The sequence below is a fragment of the Coturnix japonica genome, chromosome 4, assembly GCF_054131305.1.
Source record: "Coturnix japonica strain WE chromosome 4, WE-NBRP24, whole genome shotgun sequence".
Classification (NCBI taxonomy): Eukaryota; Metazoa; Chordata; class Aves; order Galliformes; family Phasianidae; genus Coturnix; species Coturnix japonica.
The window spans coordinates 70,473,225-70,497,762 of NC_140666.1; the positions used below are offsets into that span (position 1 = coordinate 70,473,225).

At 41.1% G+C, this 24,538-nt stretch overlaps 1 protein-coding gene across 38 annotated transcripts in view; it reads left to right on the plus strand.

Moving 5' to 3' along the window:
* The window catches only part of APBB2 (amyloid beta precursor protein binding family B member 2), a 131,265-nt gene that overhangs the window by 36,291 nt on the left and 70,436 nt on the right, over nt 1–24,538 (plus strand). For 13 of the 38 annotated variants that reach the window (XM_015862406.3, XM_085545553.1, XM_085545534.1 and 10 more), the window contains 3 exons: nt 2,954–3,052; nt 8,518–8,624; nt 21,465–22,265. In XM_015862406.3, coding sequence (XP_015717892.2) covers nt 8,579–8,624; nt 21,465–22,265 — 847 coding nt within the window. In that variant the 5' untranslated portion in view covers nt 2,954–3,052; nt 8,518–8,578. Of the gene's footprint in view, nt 1–2,953; nt 3,053–8,517; nt 8,625–16,883; nt 16,953–21,464; nt 22,266–24,538 lie in introns of all 38 variants that reach the window. The other 25 variants (XM_085545545.1, XM_015862412.3, XM_015862415.3 and 22 more) reach the window with 3 other exon arrangements.

Below are 24,538 nucleotides of genomic sequence, written 5' to 3' on the forward strand. Positions count from 1 at the left end.
TTTTTAAACTAGGGGAAGGAGTGGAAAATTTAAAAGAGTAGGTGAGATCCTTCAGTCCCTGCAGGAAAGGCAACTTAAGGCAGTTTCCAGTCAGGTAAGAGGAATGCAGCAAACCCTGTGGAGAGAACTGGAGGACAGTACCTGTTATTGCCTTCATACTGCTGTCATTTCACTCATCAATGTGTAGGTAATATCCTATATCTCCTAATCGCTTCAATTCTAGAAGCATGAAAGATGATCTGAGGGTCCAATATTGCAAATCACAGGGAGGTTTCATCAAGTAGATGCCACTGTTTGAGGGAGCTACAGAAGTAAGACTTGTGCTAACATCTCAACAGTACTGATAGCTTCCCAGATATTTCCTTGCTGGCTGCTGTTACTTGTTTCTATTACTCTTAGCAGAGATGTTGTGATTTGCGTAGGGTCACATTGCTTGGTCTCTGAGGCTGGTTGAAGAGCAAGACACAGGTCTGTGTCCTATGAAAAGCCAGGATCTGGTCCTGGTTTGAGCATATGTGGCCGTGGCTCCATCTCTGCAAATGAAGGAAGTAGAGACAGTTGACTTTGCTTAACTTGGACCTGGTACTTCCTCAAGCTGCCAGTTGTTCATTTTATCGGTTGCAACAGTGTGTCTCTACTTTGTTGCCTGTGGATGTTTATTATGTATTAATTTGTTTCTGAAGAAGATATCAGATTGCCCCATCCTTGGAGGTGTTCAACGCCAGGTTGGATGGAGCCCTGGGCAGTCTGATCTAGTATTAAATGTGGAGTCTGGTGGACCTGACTGTGGCAGGAGGATTGGAGATTCATGATCCTTGAGGTCCCTTCCAACCCAAGCCATTCTGGGATCAGTGCCTGCATGTTATCTGCCTTCCAATTTACTGCTTTTAATGAAGTCCTAAATAAATCATTCTGGTTTGCATAGGTTTGCGAGGCAGCTGGCTGTCCAGTTGGCTGTCTGGAGCTTTCTTTGAAATACTAAGATACATAAACAGGAAGGGGATTGCAAAACCAGTCTTGTCTTCATCCCACTGTCATTGTTTTCAGACCTGACACTTTTTACAGCAGGCAATATGGTGAAAGCATGAGTGGAGAGGTGGAAATGTCCTGCAGGATGTGGAGAGCAGGGAAAGACTGTTGGAATGGAGAAGTTCCCAGCTGGAAATACAAAATGCTGATGTGCATTGCTTCAGGAATTGGTCAGCATTTCATCCCTCTGGATTCAAAGTCGGACGTCTCTTGTCCGAACTCACAGTTGCAGCTGTTCATGTTCTCTCAGGCACTTTGCAGAGGCGGGAGCTGGGACTCAACTCCAGTCTCCTTCCATCTCCACTGCAGGGAGGGAATGAAGCCACTGCAGGCAGAGATACGTAGCTACTGCACTTTGACCAAAGCTGCCAACATTGCAAAATATCTCTAACCAAAGGAGCAGGTAGCAACTGCAGCCTTCTGCCTTGGCTGTCTGCTGTCTGAGAGCTCAGTTACTCCCACTTCAAGAGCTGTGTTTGACATTTCGGCCTTTCCTCTTATCTCAGAACTGGCTGCTGAACCTGCATCGGTTTTAGTGAAATAAATAAATAACATTTTCTCATTCCAGACATAAAATGCTTTTTGAGTTGCTGTCTGGTTTTTATTGAATTAAGCACTGTTTCTGCTGCAGTTACGCTAGGCTTGATCTAGGGCAAATTAAGTTTCCTGTACAGGGTGAAGAGGATTAATTATAAGAACAACCACACCAGCACAGATGGATGCATCTGTTTGTTTCTCTCAGGAAAAAAAAACCCTTAGAATGAGTGGGGAATAAAAACCAGCCTGTGTGTCTGGTCTGTGGAGAGGATTGAGGTTCTCATGCTTACCCCAGAAAGTCTTTTTATGTAAACCCTGTGAGTCTCAGCCAGAAGGAAATGACAAGTTTCTTGGCTTTGCTGGCATGAGGATGTGAGCGTAATACATGTTCTCTCTCTCACACTGAAATCTGATTGCCTGATACGAAAGTCCACAACTGTGCCCATTAGATTGGGTTAGAATATTAGTCTAACGAGCACCAAGCATTGTTCTGTTTCCTTCCTGCCTTCTGGAGAAGGTGTTTGGATTTCTGTTGTTGTTAAAGCACAGTTTTATTCAAGCATAATTTCTCAATTTCTTCAAGAAACTTCAAATTAAAAAAATATTTTTCATCTTGTTTATATAAATATTCATTTCTTAAGTTTCCAGGTGATGTGCTATTTCAAAGAGAATATTTTTATCTCTCTTAAACGATCTCTTCTGTCCTGGTGCTTACTGGGATTTATAGTTCTTGAATTCCTCTTAGAACAAGGACAGGAAAAAACAGATCCCTTTAAGATGGAATATGATTTGCCTTACTTTAGACTGGCTTTCACTTTAAATGTTTTTGAAGCTGTACAGCAGATGAGATTTCTGTCCTCGGTCTGTGCATGTTTATTTTCTCCAGATGTGGGGGAAATATGAAGTTGAATACTTTGAATCCTAGAGCACAGCCTGACTGAAGACGAAGCATCTGCTGACAGGGAGATAACATCACTTCCATTGCTATGTGGCAGTGATTCTGATATATTTTTCAAGACCAAATCCACAGAATTAATGTAGTCATTTACCAGAGGATAGGCAGGTTGAGGTCTGACTGGTACAGCAAACTGAATTGGCAAAAATAAATGATGTACCTGTTGTTTACTGAGCCACAAGCATGACTGAGAAGGTTTTTTGCTTTAATTTGTAAAGTGAATGAATGTGCAGTTTAGTGAGGACTTCTTGATACTTTTTTCTAACCCTGTGGGCTCATCTCCTTCATCTGAATTCACTTTCTGACTGATGCTCAGCATTTATGTATGGAGAAACCATAGGTCTGTGATGCAGAGTGCAAGAGAGTTTAAAATCTCGCCTTGATTGGTCATAAACAAAAACATGTAATATGTGATATGTTTTTGCTTTGCAGCTTTCTTCATTTCCTCATTGTGACCTGAGAGAGTGTTGGTGCCGAGGTACCCAGGTCTTGGTGTTCCAGTACAGACTTTCCACTGGTGAGCTGGGGAGAGTAAGTCTTCTGCTACATCTCAAATTAATGTATTAAATAAATGTTAATATGTCTGAGAATCTACTGGGGCTGGAGAAGGAGCTCCTTCTATGTATTTCTTGTCCCATATCTCATATTTTGTAGCTTCAAACTTCTCCCAGCATAGACAGGAGATATAGTAAGTACTAGATAGAAATATGAATATCATGATGTTTGTTAGTAAGCATGTCCCAAATCCTCTAGTACAAGAGCAGTAATCAGTTTCTTTTCTCTTGTGTATTGTAGCTTTTTTTAAGCTCTGTGCAAAAAAGCACAATATCTTTGCCTTCTCATATGAGAAAGGTTTTATGTGTCAGAGGTGTCTTATAGCAGTGCCATTCCTCTTTGGTGCCAGTATAGCTGCTGATGTGGATGTTCTTGGTGGATCTCAACATTCTTTATAGCAGAAGTGTGGTTTCCTGTGGCGTGTTTTGAGTGCCTGTAGTCTTTAGTAAGACTGTGAGTACTTGCAGTTGGGCTAAGATGGAATCTGATTCAAAGATGGAATCTGAAAGCCCTGGTTCATTATTATGTGCTGTAGTTTCCCAACTAAAGTAGCTGTAAGTAGGATAGTGACATTTACTAGCCAAAGACTTGAACCTGATACATTCAGTAGCAGAACAGGAAGAGGAGCTGGAGGGCACAAATCATGGGAAATCTGGCTTTGTCAGATCTGGTGTTTGTGGCAGAAGTCATGTTAATTTTTGTCCTATCCAAAAAGTCAAGAACCTATACCCATCATATGTGGGAATAATACTTGCTGTTAAATCAAGTAGCAAATGGCTTTCCAGATGAGCATGAAGAGGTGCTTGATGAGCATGAAGCAGTTGAGCATGAAGCTGAATCCAGCCCATGCAATTCTATGATTCTGAGAGAGGTTGTAAGTAGCAATTTCCTGCTGGGGCACAGTGGTTGTGTATGACCCCTTTTTCCAGGCAGAGTTTTTCCAAGGGAAAATTATTGGAAAAACCCAGGCATGTGACTAAGAATTTGGAGAGCAGTGTTTTGTTTAACTAATTCTTGCTTGGTGTAACTGATTGAGTTTTGAGTTAATTTGATTATTTTTTGAACTATTGGGAAACTATTAAAGGAGTAATGACTACTTTGATCAGTTAAGTTATTCTAGGAATTCCTCCTTAGAAATGGATGCTTAGAGAGTAAGGGAGGAAATAAGAGCTGTGCAGCAGAGTGTGTACTTCTGGTTTTATCTGACAGTGTTACTCTAGTCAATGTTACTGTGCTTTAATTTGGAACCATTGACCTGTTCACCATTTCTTTTTGTGTCATCCTGGAGAAGATGTATGGGTTTGCTGCTGAAAGGATCTCTTAGGTCTGTGTGCTCCCTCAGATTGCAGACGTCTACCTTTGCTGAACGTGCAGTGTTTAGATGTTGCAGAATCCAGTAGCCCATAGAGAGTACCAGAGCCTTGGTGAAACTTCAGTGCAGTGACCCCAAGAGCAGGACTGAGTGTGTGGGCCCCAATGGTGACACTGCCAACTATAGACACTCATCTTGCTGCGTAGATCAGCATAGTCAGAAACACTCAGCATGTGTGTGAATTCAAACATAGCCTGTGCCTTCCCTCAGTCCTGTCTTTAGCTGACCAGGAGGAAAGGTTTTAGTGGTGAAATATGTATACACCCCTGGGGCCAGGGCTGGCCATGAGCATTCCCAGGAATGTGGCCAGATCTCTGGCTGGAGAACTGTGCAGCTGTGCACGTTGTTAGTATTTACACATATATCAAGTGTGCTATTTGTGGTATTTGCAGGGTTCAGTTGAGTTTCAAAGAAGAAATTAGAGGGGTATAGAGACAAAGGATGTAATGGACAGTCAGAAGCATCTGCTCCTTTGCAGGAAGGTGAACCTGAGACTTATATATTTAATCCATTCAGAAGGCTGCATTGGATTCCTGCTCTGCACTAACCCAAATGAGCAGCTAGCCTGTTCCTTCCCAGCAAGGTGGGGAGAAAAGTGGAAAGGCAAAAGCAAGAAAACTGGTGGGTCAATACGTGAAGCAAAAGTGCGTGTGCAAGTTTCCTGTTTGTACGGCGTGACTCCCTTAACTCTGAAAAGTGGTCTGGTGAGCTGCTTTCCTTGGCTTATCTATGTGTCACCTCCAGCCCATGGGGCTGGGATTCTGGAGCAGCCCTTGTAAGGGCTGGGTTAGTGCCTCTGATGGGGTTACAGGGGTTCCCTCGCTTGCCATTGTACATCTGTTCTCCTTTCTGCACAGAGATGAACTTTCTATCTTGTAACCTAATGTGCAACAATGCTTATCTGCTTCCCATGAACGTTTCACCCAGGCTTTTTGTCTTCTGACACAAAACCATAAAACCACAAGATCTTCTCCTTGCTACATGCATGGAATGTTTGTGATTCATATGACCTTGTAGTTACTTGAAAGCAGAGCATATGTTTAATATGTCTACAGCATATGCTTTAAGATTTGAAGTCTGTGTCAAGAACAAACTCTAGGTGAACACAGCAATAGCTCAGATTGTGCTTCAGATACTTCAGCATCTGCCTCTGTGACCCAGTGGTATCTCTGCTGCTACTAAAGGAGTTCAGCTTGCACAGCTGTATTTCTGCTGAGGAGTTAATTTCTGCAAGATGTGGCCTCTTTGCTAGGGGCTAAACTAGAATCGTTAACTTGTTTCAGAGACTCGGAAGAAAATCAATGGTTGCTCCTACCTCAGATTGCATGACCTCTCCTTTAGTTAAGCAGTTTCTTATTAAAAGCCTCATTTGAAACTCTTGAATACAAAGCTACAAGGCTGGTGGAATCTAACCTTCAGGTCCAAATGTGGTCCAAAATACATATACTCTGTCATATTATACTGTTACATAATAATAATAACACTGCTAATAATGTTAGAGTGGTATCTATTGTCCAGCTCATGGCATAGTGAGCGTATAGGTTAGGTAATTTTACACCCTTTTGGAGGCTGTTCTTGGACCGTGCCTCTCTGATGTTAGGTATGTTCTAATTTCCAACCTAAATTTAGTAATGACTGCTTTACATACACTTTCTTCTTGTGCCAGCATTAAAGTTTTTATTGCTTCTCTCAGCCTTCATTTTGCTGTAAGCCAAGCTCCTAATATCCTTGTACAAGATAGAAATCTGTTACCTTGATTATTTTCCAATTTCCTGTGTTTTCCATTAATCCCTCTGGTGTGTGAGGGACCAGATGCTACTGTGCTGCCTTGGATAAGTCTGGGCATTACCTAGTGCAATGGTGCCAGTGTTTTCCTAGCTGTATCCTGAGAACTGGTTTGCCTTCCCCGTGGATGCATCCCACTGGAGGCTAAGCAGAGCTCAGTGCCCTGCTGATGTACCTAGGTCTCTTTCTTCCATTGTTTCCAAACACTTGCACTATGGCTCAGCACAAACAGCAGAATTTCTTAGCGATCCACTGGACAACTGACCTCATGCTCTGTGTTATTTCACTTAATCACTTTCCTATTAGGCTTTGGCTTTCAGCTTTCCTTTTTGGGACAGCATCTTTTTCCTTGCTGAAGAGCTTCCACGTTTTGTCTTCCACAAGCAGATTTCAGTAGCACCTTTCATTTCAAGCTCATTAATGACAACCCATTCTCTGCAGCAGGGCCTGGCATGGGCCACACAGCTTTCTGGGGTCCCCAAATTTGCATTGTACATGCACAAATATACAAACATAACTATACAAAAACTGTATGTGTGTATGCAAACATGCTGTCATTAATCTCAAAATGAGATGCAGGGGCATAGCGTGAAAATTTTGGGGTTTATTCTTCTTTCAGTGCCTGAGCTCTTTGCTGTAGCTGACCTATCTGTGCAGGACCTGTGTGGGTTTGAAACAATGAAAGGCATTCTCTTCCCCGTTCCCAGCATAATTACTTCCTGATGTTCAAAGCCATACTTTAAAGGCAAGATTGTGCTTTTGTCAGAATATCACTCCAAGAGTATGGGAATGTGATTTCTTAACTAGCCATCCCTTGAGAAACTTCATGCAGCGCTTCTTTCCTGCTGCGCAGCTGCTCATTACAGCTGCTGGATGATGGAGGGGGTCTCACTTGGGTGACTTCTGTCATTTGCAGTCTTTTGTCCTTTTTCATATCCTTTTTCTTAAGCTTGTGACAGTAGGTCTGCTGGAAGTCTGTTGTATGAGTTTTGAGTAGCCAGTATGTGCGTATGTAGACCTGTATTTGAATGCACACTTATTATTGTCTATGGGGGTCCAGGGAAGGCCAAAGAATCAGTCAACAACCATTGCACACCCTCATAAGTAGCAGCATATGCAAGCAAATATATACAAGTGAAAACTGAAAAAGATTTAATGGTTATTAGTGTGGGGGTTGGATTGAGTTGTTTATCCTACAGAATGTACCAAAGCAACCTTTATCCTGTTCACCCAGTATTTGAACATAAGTCATTAATATACATTATATATATGTGTGTGTGTGTGTATATGTATATATATTTATATATGTATATTATATATGTATATATGTATATATATAAAAGAACACTTTTTTGTTCCCTACTGGTGTTGGAAGAGCCAGAGTAAAATGAACTCTTATACAGTAGTCATAAGAGCTGTTACAAGCTCCATAAAGAAAATGGTGGTTTAAGAAGGCGGCAGCCTGCTTTGTGATGTGTGCCCTTGGCTGCACAGGATGAATGGCTGGAAGTTTTGTCTTGTAGGAAGGCCTTGGCGCTGAGTAGATAGGAGATAGATAGTTGTAAAATTCATTTAACTGCAAAGATGTAGAAGTCACTATAAGGCATGAAACAGAAACCATGGGATTTCTTGTTTTCAAACTAAAATATTTTATGCTTGGTATTTTATTGGCTCAGTAGCATGTTGATTGAGGTCTAGGGTTTGCAGTATGTTGCTCTGGGCTGACCCCAGCACGTACCATGCATTTCTTGGTCACCTGGGGATTTTGTTACTGCAGGAAAACTGTTGCCCTGATGTTGGACTGCTTTCCTATAAAGACAGGAATGGTTTTCAGAGACAGATTCAAAGCAGCTGACATTGTGCAGCTTGGATACATTTTGCTTCCGTATTAAATATGGAATGTTTATAAACTTGTTGCTTATTGACCATTGCACAATAAGTAAAATGACAGTGTTGTTAAATCTCACCTGCTGTCTAGCTGCATTTGTAACTAAAAACAAATTCTCTCTTGCAGTGTTTTGTTTGGTTCACATTGTGGTCCATATTAAGTTGCTGCATGACCTGAGACTTCTCTGTGCCTTCAAATTTATATAAGCTTATTAGTGGAGGCCAAGCACTAATAATAAAATTATGCTGCACGTATAGCACAACAGTTCATCTACTCTGACAGCACGGCCATGAATAATTTATAAATGTAGTTAGCCTGAAATTTGTGAGGGTCATTAGCATTTTAATGAAAAAGATACAGCTGTTGTACTAAATCTGTGCTTTCCTCCTCCCTCAGCTGGGCACTTCGATCTGCGCTGGGAGCAGCTGACAGCGTGTGGGGATGTGCTGACGGCATTATGGGCAGGCGCTACCCAGGGGCTCACTATCGGCCAAGCAGCTCATGTATGTATGCAATTGGTCTCATTTATTGGTCACTTGATTGCTTTTGAAGGCTAAGTTCATATAATTTGAAGAAGTATTTATTGAAGGATGCTGACATATTGTAATCGATGCCAGCTCTCCTGTGTGTATAACCAAATGGTAAGTATACTGATTCATGTCCAGATTGCAGAGGTGTCTTTGAGAACCTTAAAAAACTTATTGTTTGACTTGACTGAGCCTACTGCACCATGCTGTGTTTTGTGATCAAGGTCTCTATTTTCATTTATTGTAGCATCATTCAAAAACTTAGCTGCTGTTTTTCCTCACTCCCAGCCCAAGTGTTCAGTACCAGGTACCTTCAAATTAGCAAACAGCTTGAGCCATCACTGCACAATTGCTTTAACGGCTTACAACTTCCACTAACAGCTCCAGTTCAGATTATTTATGTACGTGAGGTCAATCTTATTCACACTAAATTTCCCCTGAATTACATCCCTCTGGATTATATTTATGGTGGGTATTAGTGTTCAAGTATTGTATGTGGTAACACTGGGAGAAAAATGGCTGTTACAGCTTTGATACGTCTCTGGTGGTCACCTACAGATCTGTTTGTATCACTTGGTGTTATCTCTAGGTGCTAGCCTTTAAGCTTGACCTCCCAAGCATCCTGCAAGGCATGAAGTCTACACCTCAGCCTAGGCTTGAAGTTCAGCTTTGAAATGACCCTTTGTAGCAACAGGTAGTGAGGTCTTTCCTATTTCTACCAACAATAAATGGCATTTAATTATTGTCAGAAGAGCCTATAGTATTTTTCCTGTTTTTTGGTTTAACAGCTGCAGGCAGTAAAGAACCAGCAAAGTTCAGAAATTTGCATCAGGAACAACTGATGCCAGAGCTCGTTGTTTGAGGGCAGGGATACCAAAATATCTACTTCATTATTGCTTTATTCTTTTGTTTATCCAGGTTTTTCCTTCTCTTAACTGGTCACAGTCATTAAGCCTTACTTGCTTTCTTTTTTTCTTTAGTTGCCATATGATTTCTGCAACTTCCTGGTGCTTAGCACAGTAAGTGCTTTGGGCATCCGGCAGTAATGGTATTGAACCTGCCCAGCCTTTGGGGAATTAAATTTCTGGTAGCAGGTTAGATCCTAGTGACAGCACTAGTAAAATGCATCATTTTGCTTTTGCTTTCTTTGCATAAATAATGAGTCATGGCGGCATCTCTGTTATTGTATTTCAGGAATCATAGTTGTTGTCTTAAAGGAAGAACTTTACCCTCACTTTCTGATCTCTGTTACTGAGTATTAAGGAACTGGCACAGTTTTAGAGCTTAATCAAAGACTTTATATTTCACATGTGTATAGACAAACTACTACCTTTCTGTAAATAAGTACAATCTGTAAGGGAAAGAATTAGGCGCATGTGGAATAGGGCACTTCTTTTGTTTCTTTGGTGGTGTGATGACCTTTTGGCCATTCATGACACTAACTGTTTTGTTGAATGATTTCATAACTCTAGTGAATACAGAGCATTTTGTACTCTCAGAAGAGTAACAAAAGGTTTTATATGCATGGAAACATAATAATTTAAATAGAAAGCAGCTTATTTGAAGCCCGGTGCTGGGAAACATATTTGAAATGCAGATGCTGAAGGTACAGAAGAAGTAAGATGTTTAAAATGTAGAACTGAAAGTAGTGAATTTAACAGGTACCTGATGATTTTGACCTTAAATGTCCAGTTAAAGAACAGTGAAGTTGCCTGATTACTGACCATGAAGAAAACAGTCTTGGGTGTATCCCTGGCTCTACTTAGCACTGCTTGTCTTGACTTCATGCTCAACAGGGAGCCTCCCTCCTTGCTGTTTTGTTCTTGTTGTTTTTCCTATGAAAATTATGGTCATAAGACTGGAAAGTCTCCAGCATGGAGAAGCTTGGCTTCGTAAACAGAATTCTCCTTCACAGATTTTCCTGAGCTTCATTCATATTTTTATCTCTTTTAATATTTAGTCATAAAACTGCTTTTCTGCATAGGTTGCAGTAGCACTCCTGAAAAGGTAGGAATTGTGTTATGTAGCTTCAAATTTGCTTTCATACTATGGCTAAAATGTTGGTTCTGTGCACTGTGTTAAAGTCTTCTGTATAACTGGAAAAACTTTCAAGTGGGATGTCTGTGCATATTCTGTCCCCAACATAACAACTGATTTGCTTTACTTGCTTGTGGTATTTTGTATGATATAGGATCAAAGCAAAGAATTTTGTTGGAATTAGTTCCAGTTCCACTTTGCTGTCCTGCATGCCCACAAAGGCACAGTTTAAAACATAATTAAATGCACAGCAGTTATATTTTCTGAGAGTGCTATGAAAATGCAAATTAAAATAAAAGCCCTCCTATTTTGTTTTCTCAGAGGACAAGTGAGGAAAGGCAGGAATTTCTGGGCTGTAGCTTTGGTAGTTGTTGACCTCTGGAGCATGCTGGGTGGAGGTACGGTCCCATGGAGGCAAGGACCTGCTTGCTCTTGCTGCTCTGTCTTCAGCCTTTGCTTCTGAAGAAGAGAGCACCACATCTGCCTTCCCTAAGTCACCATGGAGGGTTTTTTTCCAAACTATTAGGCATGTTTTATTTTAAACCTGCTCAGACTCTGGTATCCATATAAAATGATTTATTGATAACGTTCTGCCAATACAACTATTAGAGTTGACTGAGGTTATATTTCTGATGGAAGGTGGTATTCCAAGAAAACCTTTTGGGGGAAATAAGTTTTTAATGAAGTGTTTGTAAATCAAGGATGAGAATGTGAAAGGAAACATCCCCTGTGGGATGGCACTCCCTGGACTGCAGAGGGGAGATGTTTGGGTCTTGGTTCTTGATTGTCTCCAATCATAGAATCATAGAATTACCCAGGTTGGAAAAGACCTTGAAGATCATCAAGTCCAACCACAGCCTAACCATAGTACCCTAACTCTAAAAATCCTCTGCTAAATCCCTGATCACCACATCCAAACAGCTCTTAAACACATCCAACAATTCAAAATACTTGAGGGCAGAGAGAGCAGGATTGGTTTCATAAACCTGGGATTTGGTTTTACCCCTGGAATGCTCAAATTCCTGCTCTTTCTATTTCTCTTCAACTTTGCCAGGGAGTGCCCAGCTGCAACATTTTTTGCACTGAGGTCATTTCCCACTGCTAGTCTTCAGAAGGAATATTGTTGAATGGAAATACTGAAAAGCCTTTGAAAAAACTTTGTTGCAGTGAAACAGGGAAACAGGTGCTGCAATGAGGACATAAGTAGCAACAAAACCCTGGATAAAACCTCAAGTTTACAGTGTCACAGCCAGTCTCAGTAATTACATTGCTGTACTGATGTACACAAGCTGGACTGAGAACTTTGCTGGAGTGGCTTTGCGCATTTGGTGTGGAGTCCCTACCAAAGCAATAGAAGACCATCCAAGGAAGGTAGCTTGACTGTGACACTCAACAAGTATATTGGTAGTGACAGCACAAAAGAAAGGAGTGGAGTATTTTGGTTAGCACATTGAGACCTTAAGACTCATTGAAATCCAGGCCGGTCGTGCTACTGGCTTGTTTTTTTTCCACTTGTTTGAAGGCTTTTACAGCTAAGTTTGTTGAAACTGAGCACACATTTAGCCAAGCTTTAGTGGAATATAAATGTCTGTCAGTGCTGTTGCTTTTTTATGTTCTCCTTCCACTTTATTATGGATTGATCCATTTAGTTTATGGGGATCATAAAGCAAGTACACTTTGATTTTATTTATGAGCATGTGTTTTGTTTTATATAAGAGCTCCATGAGTAGAAGTTTCTTGTTGCAGTACAACAATGTTATCAAGGAACTCTGCTTGCTTCAGTAGGCCAAGATTAAAGTTACTCCTATATTCTGGTGCCATAATAACATTTAGGAGGGTTACTATAGGGTATGGCCCCCTTAATAATCTCTCAGGTGTCTAACAGCTTTAGAAAAACTAGAGCAATTGGTTCATAAACTGCTTTCATATTTGTCCCATTGAGGTTTTGTTGAAGACAATGTGTAGCTTTATTGGCAAATGTTGAACCTGGATGAGATTGTTCTTTGTAGGATAAGCTTTACTGTAGCTTGGCTTTTAATGAAAGAACAAATTATGAACTAGAAATGTGTCTGTGTTTTCAGGTTTGGTGAAACCTCTGCTCTGAATTACATTTTATTCCATTACTAGGAACAAGGGAAATGTAGTAAGGACATGTGGGCCAATTTGAAGATGGCTTTGGCAGATGTATTTAACAATGATGTAAAGATATGTGATGTAATACCCTTGCTTAGGTGAGATACAGAAAGTTTTTAATACATGTGACAGAATCCCACAAATCTGTAATTCCTTCTTCCTGATAGTCCATATCATCTTATTTTACAAAGCCTGGCAATCAGTGCTCTTTTCTATTAGTAAGACTTGGACTTTATTTTTGCTCACTTTTCTCAACTTACCATTAGTGATTTGAAGTTATTGCAAACACTGTGATTGAAATGAGGAGTTTTGATTCTTCACATTTAGACTTGTGATGTATCTATATTTTTATTCTTATCTCCTTTCGTACAGAGCTGTAGAATCTTGTGAAAATTGGGCCATTATTTTAGTTTTCTGATTTGCATTTTTAGAGCTCGATTTAACAGTAAGTACAGACTTGTGGTAATAAGAAAATAAAATTATTTCAAATGGATTTTGGGATCTCAGCTTTGAGAACAGTGGTAATTGCTGGTTCAGAGTTCTTATTGCCAGTCTGGGTAAAAAATGTTTCTGGTTAACCTTGATAAGAACTTAATGTGTAACTAGCCATAAACTTATTATCTGTAATTCAGGGTCCAGCTGAAGTTGTTGCAGGTGAAATCCTACACCCAGGCCATCAGGAATTTAATTAGTAACATACATTAAGTTAGAAAGAGAACCTGAAGTGTTTGTATTCGTATGCATATGATTGGTTGTTTTTGGAGAAGCTGATGGTGCTCAGGTGTATGCAGTGCTGTCTGTGGGCTTTGTGGGAGCAGCAGTGTATTTGCCGGCTGCAAACAGCAGGGCCACAGACAAGATGTGTGGGAGGTGGTTAATGGTGATGACCATTATTGTTAATTGTTATTTTTTTTGCTCAGCACAACTTAGCTCATCCATCTGATCTGGCAGGGTGTCAGTTCATGTTTTTGGGTTTTCTTTTCTTGCCTTTTGTTAATAGTGCTGTGACCTATGCTCAGTCACATCTCTACTTTCACTGCCTGTCCCTCCTGAGCAAAGGGCTTGGTGTTGGGCTTGTGCCATTGGGAACAGTTGGAACATTGATACTGGTGCTGGATGCTGCCAATTCTTCAGCCCAGTCTGGGAATCAATCATCTCTTTAATAAGTTTTGCTTCCTGATTTAGGAGTTGTCAAATGATCCAAGTTAAATTGATGTGGAGGCTGAAAATTCCCAGCTCTGAGTTTGATCCGAATCACTCTTAGGACGGTTTATGTGCTCAGCCTGTGACCACCTATTCCTTTCCATTGTTTAATGAAGCACCTGCATACTCTGTGTATTCTACAGGGCATGTTGGTTGCTTTGTTTCCCCAGAGACACATTTAATGTAATTTTCTTTTTTGTATGTTATCATGCTTCGGTTTTGGTAATTCCAATCAGATTTAACTGCATGTTGTTTAGCTTAAGGGTCAGTAAATGCTATTTTTGTGTGGCCCTCATTACTGAAGTTTCAGGATACAGCAGATTAAGTCTATCTTGGTTTATTGATCTCAGCTTCAGAAACCTAAGTTATAATTTCTGAGTATGTAAGAGGAAATGAATGTGTGTTCATTCATGTAAGCTTGTTCTCTATATAGAGTAAAGCATGCATTTAAATTAGAGCTCTTTGTAACTAACCAAGTCTGAGGTATGATCTTTACTGCAGAAACTTGAGTGATAAATATATTGATTTTTATTTAAAAGAGAATATTAGGGTTCTGGATTTTAATTTACACAGCAGGATTAAAAAAAAAAAAAGGAGAGGTTTAGTTAGCAGATGTGGCTGTAACCACATAGCTCAGATGGCAGAAGGTCCTGATAGCAGTGGTTGCCGTAGCCAACAGATAACACACACTCCATCTCCTTGCAGTGACAGCACTGATTGTGCCTGCCAGACTCTTCTATTCTGTGGGGGAGTGGGGGAAGGAAATCTGATTAAAGGAAGAAAATTGAATTTGAAGATGACTTGGTGTCTTGTTTTTGCAGTACTAAATGCAGACTTAATCCTGATTGCATGCTGTGGGTACGCAGTATATAAACGAGAGTGCTGCTCTTTGTTTCTGCAAGTGATCGCTCGACTCAAGAGCACTCTGAGCAGCAGGAGTTTGCCCAGGGAGTCTGCAGCACTGTGCTTCAGGCACTCAGATATACACTGATTATTTACATCTGTCAGTCTTCATAAAATTATAAGGATGTGAGCAATAAATCTAGCATTTTTATTGATTTTATTTTATTTTTTTCCCTTTGTAGGTGTTAGAATCTGTCAGTGAGAGGCATCTTGGCCCTTAATTCTTGCTAGATGAGGAATTAGACTAGAAGGATGGGAAGAGGAAGGGAAAAAGTGACAAACGGCAGTGCCAGAACTAATGACAGGACTTTAAGTTGTCTTTTCCTTAAAAACAATATTTAAAGATAGCTCAGTGTTATAGGTTTTTGTTAATAAGAGCATCACCAGAATAGATACCACTGCCAGGCTGTTGGCAGCGTGGTTGGCTCTAACAGGAGAAGTGTGATTTTGAGGCAGCAGAGGCTGGCAGCGAGCTTCATTGGGAAGTAGGAGCAAGGCAGGAAGCTGATTCCTGCATTAGCAGGGACTAAAGGGGCAAGGACAGCCACCATGGTGAGGCAGGGAAAGCAGCCCGTGGGATGCTGTGCTTCAATGATGGGAATAGAGTACAGGGTCTTAACAGACCCCTCCTGTCTTCAGCAGCTCTGAGATCTGCATGGAGCAGCCTGCAGACAAGTGAGAGGGCATGAGCAAGCTGTTTGCAGCTCAGCTCCTGCCCTGCTCTTGAGTTCTCCAGCTCTGCTGTGTTTTGTTGGGCTGTGGAGCTTGGCTCACTTTAGTGGCTGTGCTGAGCTTCCTCCTCCCACTCCCAGCTGGGCCAAGTAGAGAAGTGGTGCTGCAGCATGGAGAGAATCGCTGCCCATAGAAGCACCTTCAGTTGCTCTCCTCTACCACAGCTCTTCATCCAAGTGTTTTTCTTTCTCCTTTTCCCTTCTGAAAACATTCAATATCCTCTGGAATTTGTGTAGACAAAAAGGCACGTGGTGACACTTGACAGGATGGAACCTGCTAGTCCCCCAATCTGATTTCTGCTTTATTAGTGCAAATCTGGTCTTCACAAGGAGGTTTTCAGCTGATATCTAGCTATTACCAATTTGCTGGTTCTACCTGAGGAAAAAATGCAGATGCAAGAAGACTGCAGTAGAGGTTACTAATTTAAATTGATGTTTTAACCTGGTATTTACTCTTTGAAACTCAAGAATTAGCTAGTACCGAGTTGGAATTGTTCTCTCCACCTGCTCAGGCTTTACTGAGGTAAGGTCTGTAGGACCTGAGGCAGCAGCCCCACTACTTCATTTTGCCATTGGATGTTTTGCTTTCAGCTGATGTACTTACAGATAGGATTTCCTCTGCAACTATAGTTGTAGCTATACAGAAATGCCCCAGCTTCCAGTGTATATGTCATTTGTATCCAAACTCTTAAGACTCTAAAGCAAAAATAGCTTACATCCAGAGAAATGGCCATGCCAGGACCCATACAGGAGGCAGCTGACCAGTTGCTTGTTGGAATTCTCTCCTATTTGATCTGCCGTGCAGACTGCTTGCTACTTTCATGTGCTGGGTCTTATTCTGCAAGTTGTTTGTGTGTTAATGTCTTACTGCTGGGTTTATTCGCCAATGTTGGGGTAGTTTCCTGGGTAAGCAAGTGAAGAACAACTGAGAAAAAACCCTGATTTTCTAAACTTTTTTTCCCCTTGCAATATGTTGTGTAAAACTGGAGACTATTGTAAAGCATGAATTGAGTGATGTTTGTGTTAGTTTTTGTTACTGGACTACAGCTAACAAGACCAAGTATCTCCCATACTTTAATGATTTTCAAATATCTTTGAAAGCTCCAGAGATGATCGCTGCTATGTTACCAGAGTTTGTTTTGAATACTTTGCCTTTCAGGAGCTTCTGAATTGTGCATTATTTTGTGTTTTCCTTTGTTTTTAATTCTTACATGATCCCTCTTTTCAGATTTCAAATTATAATCTATTTCCTGATGCATTGCTGACGCCCCGTGAGCCATGTCAGAAGTACTTCCAGGTCAGATCCCCTTTAAAAGATTCTGCTTTGCAAATATATATATAAAACTTTCTCATTTTTCTCCTTCTTCCCAGGCCCATCTTTTGCTTTCATTCTGCATTTACAAATGAAAAAGAGCAAGACCTTTCATTTATTTTTGACAGCACTTTTTTGAATGAACTCTCAGTTTGGCTTCTTAAAAATAATTCGTTTAGACCGTATGACATACAAAAAAGCCTTATTTCAGTTAAAGGCAAATCAATCTAGCATTAATGTGGTTTTTTTCTGTTTGTAATGGCATTTTCTGTCTCTTCCTTCAAGCTCTGTAAGGCTCATTACGTGATTGAGAAACATAAATAAAAGCCATTCAAGTAATAGTGTTATTTATATTCTTGTTATGCTTAATGAATTGGGACTTCTTCCTGTTAAACACGTTACACTGGTGAAAGTGTATAGCTATGCTTCCATACATTGAAAGTATATTTCTAGGACCAATTTCTTATCAGTAGCAAAGTAGAATAATTAATGAATTGCTATGATGGAACTTCAGCCTACCAAGGTGCTGGCTTAAAGCACTTAAATGTTGGTAATATCTTTTCTATTCTCAGTTCTGTACCAGAGTGCAGTCTTTTTCTTCTTGAGATGTCCTGTTTTCCTTGCTTATAACTTACTACTGTACATGTGCTCTAGCTGCAATGTGCATCAACACAGTTATGCTTGATCTGCTTGCCCACTTTTGCTTGTGTTTTAGCTTAAAGAAAGTAATTGATTACTCAGACTCTGATGAGAGCTGGTGCTCAAATTGTCTGGGGTGCAATTTGTACATCTATAAAATGAAGTGTAATAAAACCAGGTTGAGGAATTGCAAGAATCCATTAGTCTGGCAGGGAAATTGTGTGCCCACCCTTTGCTTTGCTCCTTCCTTATCATCAGGGTTGATCCATAACCTCATTGCACTGGGAGCAGTGACCTCTTCAATGCTGGCGAGGCTGACATGGTCAGGAGTAAGTGTTCCCAAGTGCTCCTTCTGAGAAGTTTGTTTCCACACCCAGAGATCTTGGCTGAAAAGCCGATGTTAAGTGACTGAGAGGAAACTCATAATGTGCATACTGGCCCTTTTGGATGCTTCACTCTTTCTGATGAAGATGTAAAAAAAAGAACTCTCTACAAGAAGAAACTACCAGCAACCACCATAAACTTAGGAACAGAAACACATTTCAGAAGTGAGCAGCAAGGTAAAATCTGTTTACAGTGCCAGATGCTCTGGCAAACGTGACAGTCCAGGATTGAGCCCTGCTCCTCTCCTAACCTCAGTCAAAGTCAGTGAAGGTGCAGGGGCAGATCTCAGGCAGGGACAAAAGGGTGTTTAGCACTGATGCAACTCCAAGATGTCACAGAAAGCCCAAGCTGGGTGCTGCTGCTTGTTTCTGTTGTCTGCCCCACGTGGCTCATAAGCAGAAGTACAGGAGGATGTTGCATTCCCTTGACATTTTTAAATGTAAAGCTGAGATGGGCGTCCTGTGGGAAAAGTCAGTGTATTTGAGCATTGTGGTGCCCTGTTGTACTTTGTTGGGCTTTTTGTTAAAAAAAATAAAAATAAAAAAAAAGGGGGGAGACAAGCTACCTTTCTTTTTCCTTGTACTGTCCTGTTCTGCAAATTAGACTTATTTAAGCTTTCCCTTGCATTCAAGTACTTTCCAGCACTTTGCTTAATCCTGGTCTGGTAGCACTTTCTGCTCCCCAGACCTGAGTCCTCACTTTATATTTCATCTTCTCTTTTCTTCCCTGTTGTAGTTTCCTTTCTTCCCACCTTCGTTTTTCTTTGAGAGAGGTTGGTGCTGGCTGTGCCTCTTGTGAAGCCTGGTGTGGTGAGCAGTTTTAGGAGGGGATGGGATGTTTCTCTCTGCATACACCTCCTGGTGCTGCTGGTCTGCACAGGCTTGGAAAGCAAGCTGGTGCCCAATGAAAGATTCAGTTGCACATTTTTCTGCTTACAACAATCAACAAGCAGCCCAATTTAGTGTCCAGTTTATAAACATTGCTTGATGACAAAACATATCAGGTGGAGCCTCTGGAGGCTTTGCTCCAGCCGTTGAGCCACGTGCCAGTGTTTGTCATAAACTAGCTGGGGAGCTTCATCAAGCAGAATATAGTACATGCTGCTTCAGTGTCTCGGTGAGCTTATATTTAGGATATTTTTTATATGCGAAATGCTGGCTGCAGGAGGCTGATGAAAGATAAACTGACAGGCAGATACTTAAACTTTATCTAGGAAGATTATTTTTTAAGTAACTTGTTCAGTGATGGAAAATAGCGGCAAACATTTTGTGCAGCAGATTGCTTGTAGCAGAGGACAAGAATAAATGTGTCTTGTTTCAGATTGTGGCTGTTGTATTTACTGATGGAAAAAGCACATCTTTTAGTTTCCTGGAATGTAAAATAAAACATCACCTAGCACAAACCGTAGGTACTGTGCAATTCCATCAATGCAGTAGATCAAAATTATTCTACCTTAAAAATTTATTCCTTTATATGATTTCCAGGATATCAGATTTGAACTGATTCAGGATAAGAATATATAACAGCCAATCTACAAACATAGGCTTCTCCATGCTCTTAGATTAAAATGTGCTCTTTGATAAAACTATCTTGGATCAGGGGTGAACTTTCTACTTGTGCTAGTCTACATTGTTTCAAGGCGAGATGCAGGAAGCCACGTGTATTGATGTACTTTAGATATGCTCTTAGAGAATGTCTTAAAGTTTCATGATGGCTGTGTTTTAGAAGTCTTTTGTGGCTAAAACTGAAATTGACAATAGGATGTTTAACCTTTACCTAGACACAGGCTGTTATGGTGTGCATGGGCAGTTCTGAAGCATTTGCAGTTGAATACAGAGCAGGCAATACTGGCAACTGCATACTCATTTGTTAACATTGTGATGTGCTCCTTTTCGCTCTGTGTGTTCATGCTGATGTTCTTTTATAACTCAAATGTTTAATCTCTTGCAAATCTATACAGCAGTCTATTCTGTCGTGTCAGATGTACAAGGATGCAGCATAGCTCAGCTGGAATGATCTGTCATTAGCTAGCTCAAATGATAATTTTTCATTCCTACATAAGCCTCAGACATACTTTTATGTGCAGTGTAAGCAGTTGGTGATACCTGAGAATTAGGAGCAACAGAAAGGGTGTTTCATGCTGCAGCAGATGGGAGTGATTTATTAATTGGCATCTTACTTGGTCGTCAAGTGTCAAAAACAGTCACTACTATTGTGTGAGTAAATTGAGGTGCTCTTTGAGTGTGCAGATTAGTGGGAGCCACAAATAGGCAGTAAAGGAACAAATGATGGTTTACACCAAAAAGTATTTCTCCATAGTCTAAAACAAAGTCTAAAAATCTATTTACTGAAGAAACTTATATTTTCCAAAATGTGAACTGTACCCAGCTGATCAAAATCAGAAACTGACCTACAAATAGGCAAAGAATGGTTTTATTTAACAGTGGAATATATGTACCATCTTTTGGGATGTGTGTTGTATCCTTAAGTATGAAGTTTGCAAGCTGTAGAAATAGTGAGTCAACTTCATCTATGAAGTGGGCCTCTTTTTTTTCTCCCTCTTTAAGCTGATTGAATTAGAGCAGGATATTTTATGGGGGGATCCAAAGCACTCTACCCCACCCTAAACTCAAATACAGTTTTGTGTAATAGAATGCTGTGTCAAACAAGGTGCACCAATTGTTTCCTCATCTTTCTATCTTCCTTGTCCCTCCTCCGTGCCATAAAAGTAGAAAATCATACAGGCTGGAGAAGACCTTTAAGATCATTTAGTCCAACCATCAACCCATCATCACTGTGCCTTTAGATATATAAAATAATTATGGTGTTACTGAGGAATCACTCTATTCTGAGTAGCCCTTCTTGCCATAAAGGACCCAATAAATACCCTCACTAAGAGCCTGAAATGCTCAAACTTTCATTGCCCTTTCCCTTTATAGGGGAAAAAAAAAATAGAAACAACTTCAGGTGTGAGGAGGCAAGGGCTGAGTAGGCAGTTGTACTGACAGTACCTGAAGGAGGAGCAACATCTGCACACAGTCTCTTGAGAAATGTCTGATTTTCTGCTTCCTAGTGATGGGCACCAGAGAAGTTCTTCCTCTCTTGCACCCCTGAGGTAGTGAATGGGTTGAGAGCAGGAACAGCTCCTGGGCTTTGATGCATTTGCTGAGGGCTGTTCTCCTTTCCCCAGCTTGCTGGGCGTGAAGGAGCTCAGACATGAAAAAACACCTCACTGACACAGGGTCAAGCCTTCTGCTTGTCTTCTCAGCTTCACGGTGATGATCGCTCTGTATTTTCTCTGCCTCTGTTTTTCTCTATTTAATAAGCTAAGCTGTTTTTTTTGTTCTCTTACCCACTTAGATTATGGTGATTTTCCTTCTATAAAGCCATTATGTAAAGTGCCGCATCCCTTTACCAGAAGCCAAAATACTATATAACACAAGTGTTTCATCTCTGCCTCTCTTTCTTTCCTAGTCGATTCCGGTGTGGACGCACTGGCGGTGTTTATGGCCAGCAGCAGCACGACGGACGTGGTGAATCGCAACGGCCCCGCCACACCACCCAACACCCTCAGCCTGCGCTCCTCTCACAACGAGCTGCTGAACGCTGAGATCCGGCACACCGAGACCAAGAACAGCACTCCTCCCAAATGCAGGAAGAAGTATGCGCTGACTAACATACAGACAGCCATGGGCCTCTCAGACCCGGCTGCACAGCCCCTTCTGGGGAGCAGCTCTGCCAACATGAAGCTGGTGAAGAATGGAGAAAACCAGCTGAGAAAAGCTGCCGAGCAGGGCCAGCAGGATCCCAACAAGAACCTCAGCACCACAGCCGGCGTCAGTGTGACTTCTGAGAAGTTTGAAGGCAAAGAGCCGATCCCACAGGACTCCTCCAGCTGTGAAATATTGCCCTCACAGCCCAGGAGGACCAAGAGCTTCCTGAATTACTATGCAGACCTGGAGACGTCTGCCAGAGAGCTGGAGCAGAGCTTTGCCACGATGGAAGATAAATCCGCACAAAGCAACAGCCAGGCTTCCACCATTATTGTCAATGGGGAAGTCCTGCCCCAGAAGCAAAACAAACAGTCAAGCCCAGAGGATGGCCAAACTGCCACGGTGTCCTCCAGCCCTGAGACTAAGAAGGACCATCCCAAAACAGGAGCCAAAACAGACTGCGCGCTGCACAGGATTCAGAACCTGGCTCCAAGTGATGAGGACTCCAGCTGGACCACACTGTCCCAGGACAGCGCATCGCCCAGTTCTCCTGACGAAACAGGTAGGCAGCAGCAGCTGCTTGTAGCTGTTAGTGTTGGGAATGTGGGGCTGAGCCGTCCCAGCTGGCAGAAAGAAGGAGTAGGGCAGTTTTGCTATGTATTTATGGGGGCATGGATTGCATCCAAACGTGGATGCTGCTTGGCCAGCACACAGCTCCCTTCTTGTTTGGTCATAGTGCCTTGCAGTTTGATTTGGAAAAGGCACCATCAGATGCTTTAGGTAGGATCCTAAAAGCTGCGGGACCCAAAGTTTCACTGTAACTCCAAACTGCTTCAATAATGCCAGTAATATGCAAACTTCACCACTGTCGGTTTATAAGTAATCACCCCAGCGCAAAGTGAGTCTGTGCAATGAGATGCACACAATTATTTAGAGGTGCTCAACTGTTGCTGTTTGCCTGCATATGGCAAGGAAAATCTTCTGTGAGTATGAAGAGTTGCTTTTGAGCAAATATTTTCAGGTTTGGTAGAGATTTTACTTTTCTAATTCAAATCTTTGTGAGCCCTCTGTTATTTGATGATGTGCTTTTGTTTCAAAGGGAAAGAACATTAATTTGGGTCATTTAACTCATGGGTTTGTGTGGTTTTTTTTTGTGATTCAGTTTCATGCAGTAATTCAGAAGTTGAAATCATGGCATATTTTGAAAGTCTGGGCTCATTAATTATTTGGACAGTAATGGTGACTGCTGCATGAGCTCTGCTGTGATTTACAACATGTCTTTATTATTTTTAAAACTGCAGAGTTCTCATTTATCCTGGTTAATGGGCTTCATCACTTTGGGGCTTTTTTTAATATCCAAGCCAATCTTTAAAGATACTACTTAGTCAAAATGAGGGGAGGTGGTGTAATTCTTGAGGGTGATATGGAGCTAAACAAATTTATCTTAAGTTACGTTAAGTAGGACTGGACGCCTACCTGTGCGACGTGGTGTAGGGAACCTGCTTGGGCAGGGGGGTTGGACTCGATGATCTCTAGAGGTCCCTTCCAACCCCTACAATTCTGTGATTCTGTGTGATTAAGTTGTTTGTATTTAAAGTGATTTCATTATTACCGTATAGGAGTTTTGTACTGTTTGGAGGCTACAGTGATCCAATTCATCGCTTCCTTACCTGTCTAGCATTTGAGACAATGTCCTTTGGGTGTGATTGTAACAACAGTGAGCTTGGGTTTTAGTGTGGGAGTTCAGTCACAGCAAGATGTCCCTACTGCTGCATGGCATAAGGATCTTTCAATCCTTTTTGACATGTAACAAACCTTTGCTGCTATAGAATTTTTTGTATAGTCATCTCTTCCTGTGAAAACTGAACATGTTTTCAGTTTACTGAGATTGCTGTTAATATTACTTCTCAAGATATATGGTGGGCACGCCATCACTGATAACATTTTCTGGAGAAAACATCTGGTTTTAGATAACAGTGCTGAGTTTGTTAGCTCTGTCTATGCGCTTGCCCAAGGCTTGACAATGGGAAAATGTGGATAGAAAATTTATGTTCAGTGAAAATTAAATTAGCATAATTCCAAGTAACTTAATTAAATAAGGGTCACCCAGGATGAGCTAGTACAAGTTTTGTCTCTTTTACTCTTAATTAACGTGCTTAATTTCTTCCTTCCAAGCTGTATGTTACCAGTGTGACATCTGAGTTCTTTTGGCACTTGGAAAAGAGGATTTTCTGAGCTGTTTAGGGTCTTTCAGTTGCACTTGGGCTTCATAGGATGGGTACCACCGGGCTTCTTGCTACCACTGTGCCTGGGCAGAAGGAGAGCATCATGGATGGTCTTCAGTCCTTGTGCTTCAGCAGCCAAAGGGAGAACAGCATCCAGGATAAAAAAACTGCAAAAACAGACAGCTTTAGTTATATGGCTTCTGGGAAGGAAAAAAAAAGTTAGAGTTTCAAGAACAGTTAATCTGTTAAACAGTACAGTGCAGCAGATGCATGGAGAATTATTAATGTTCAGTCCAGAGATTGCGTTTAGCACTCTTGCATACATAGGAGTATGACAGAAATACCATTTACCTCACAGCACACAGCTGAAAATTGCAATATGCTGCTTTCAGGTCTTTTAAATTGCTTTATCTTCCCCTTCCCACTGCTAACACAACTCATTATTCAGATCCTGGATAACTGAGTGGTAGAGGGTTTGCTTGCTTTGTTTTTGGAAGTATGTTACTTAAAGACCCTGAAGAATTGATTCTTAAGCTCTGTGTGCTCTAGGAACACGTTACTGTTCAAGATGGGAAACTTATTTGTGATCTAATGGAAAGGTGCTTTTGAA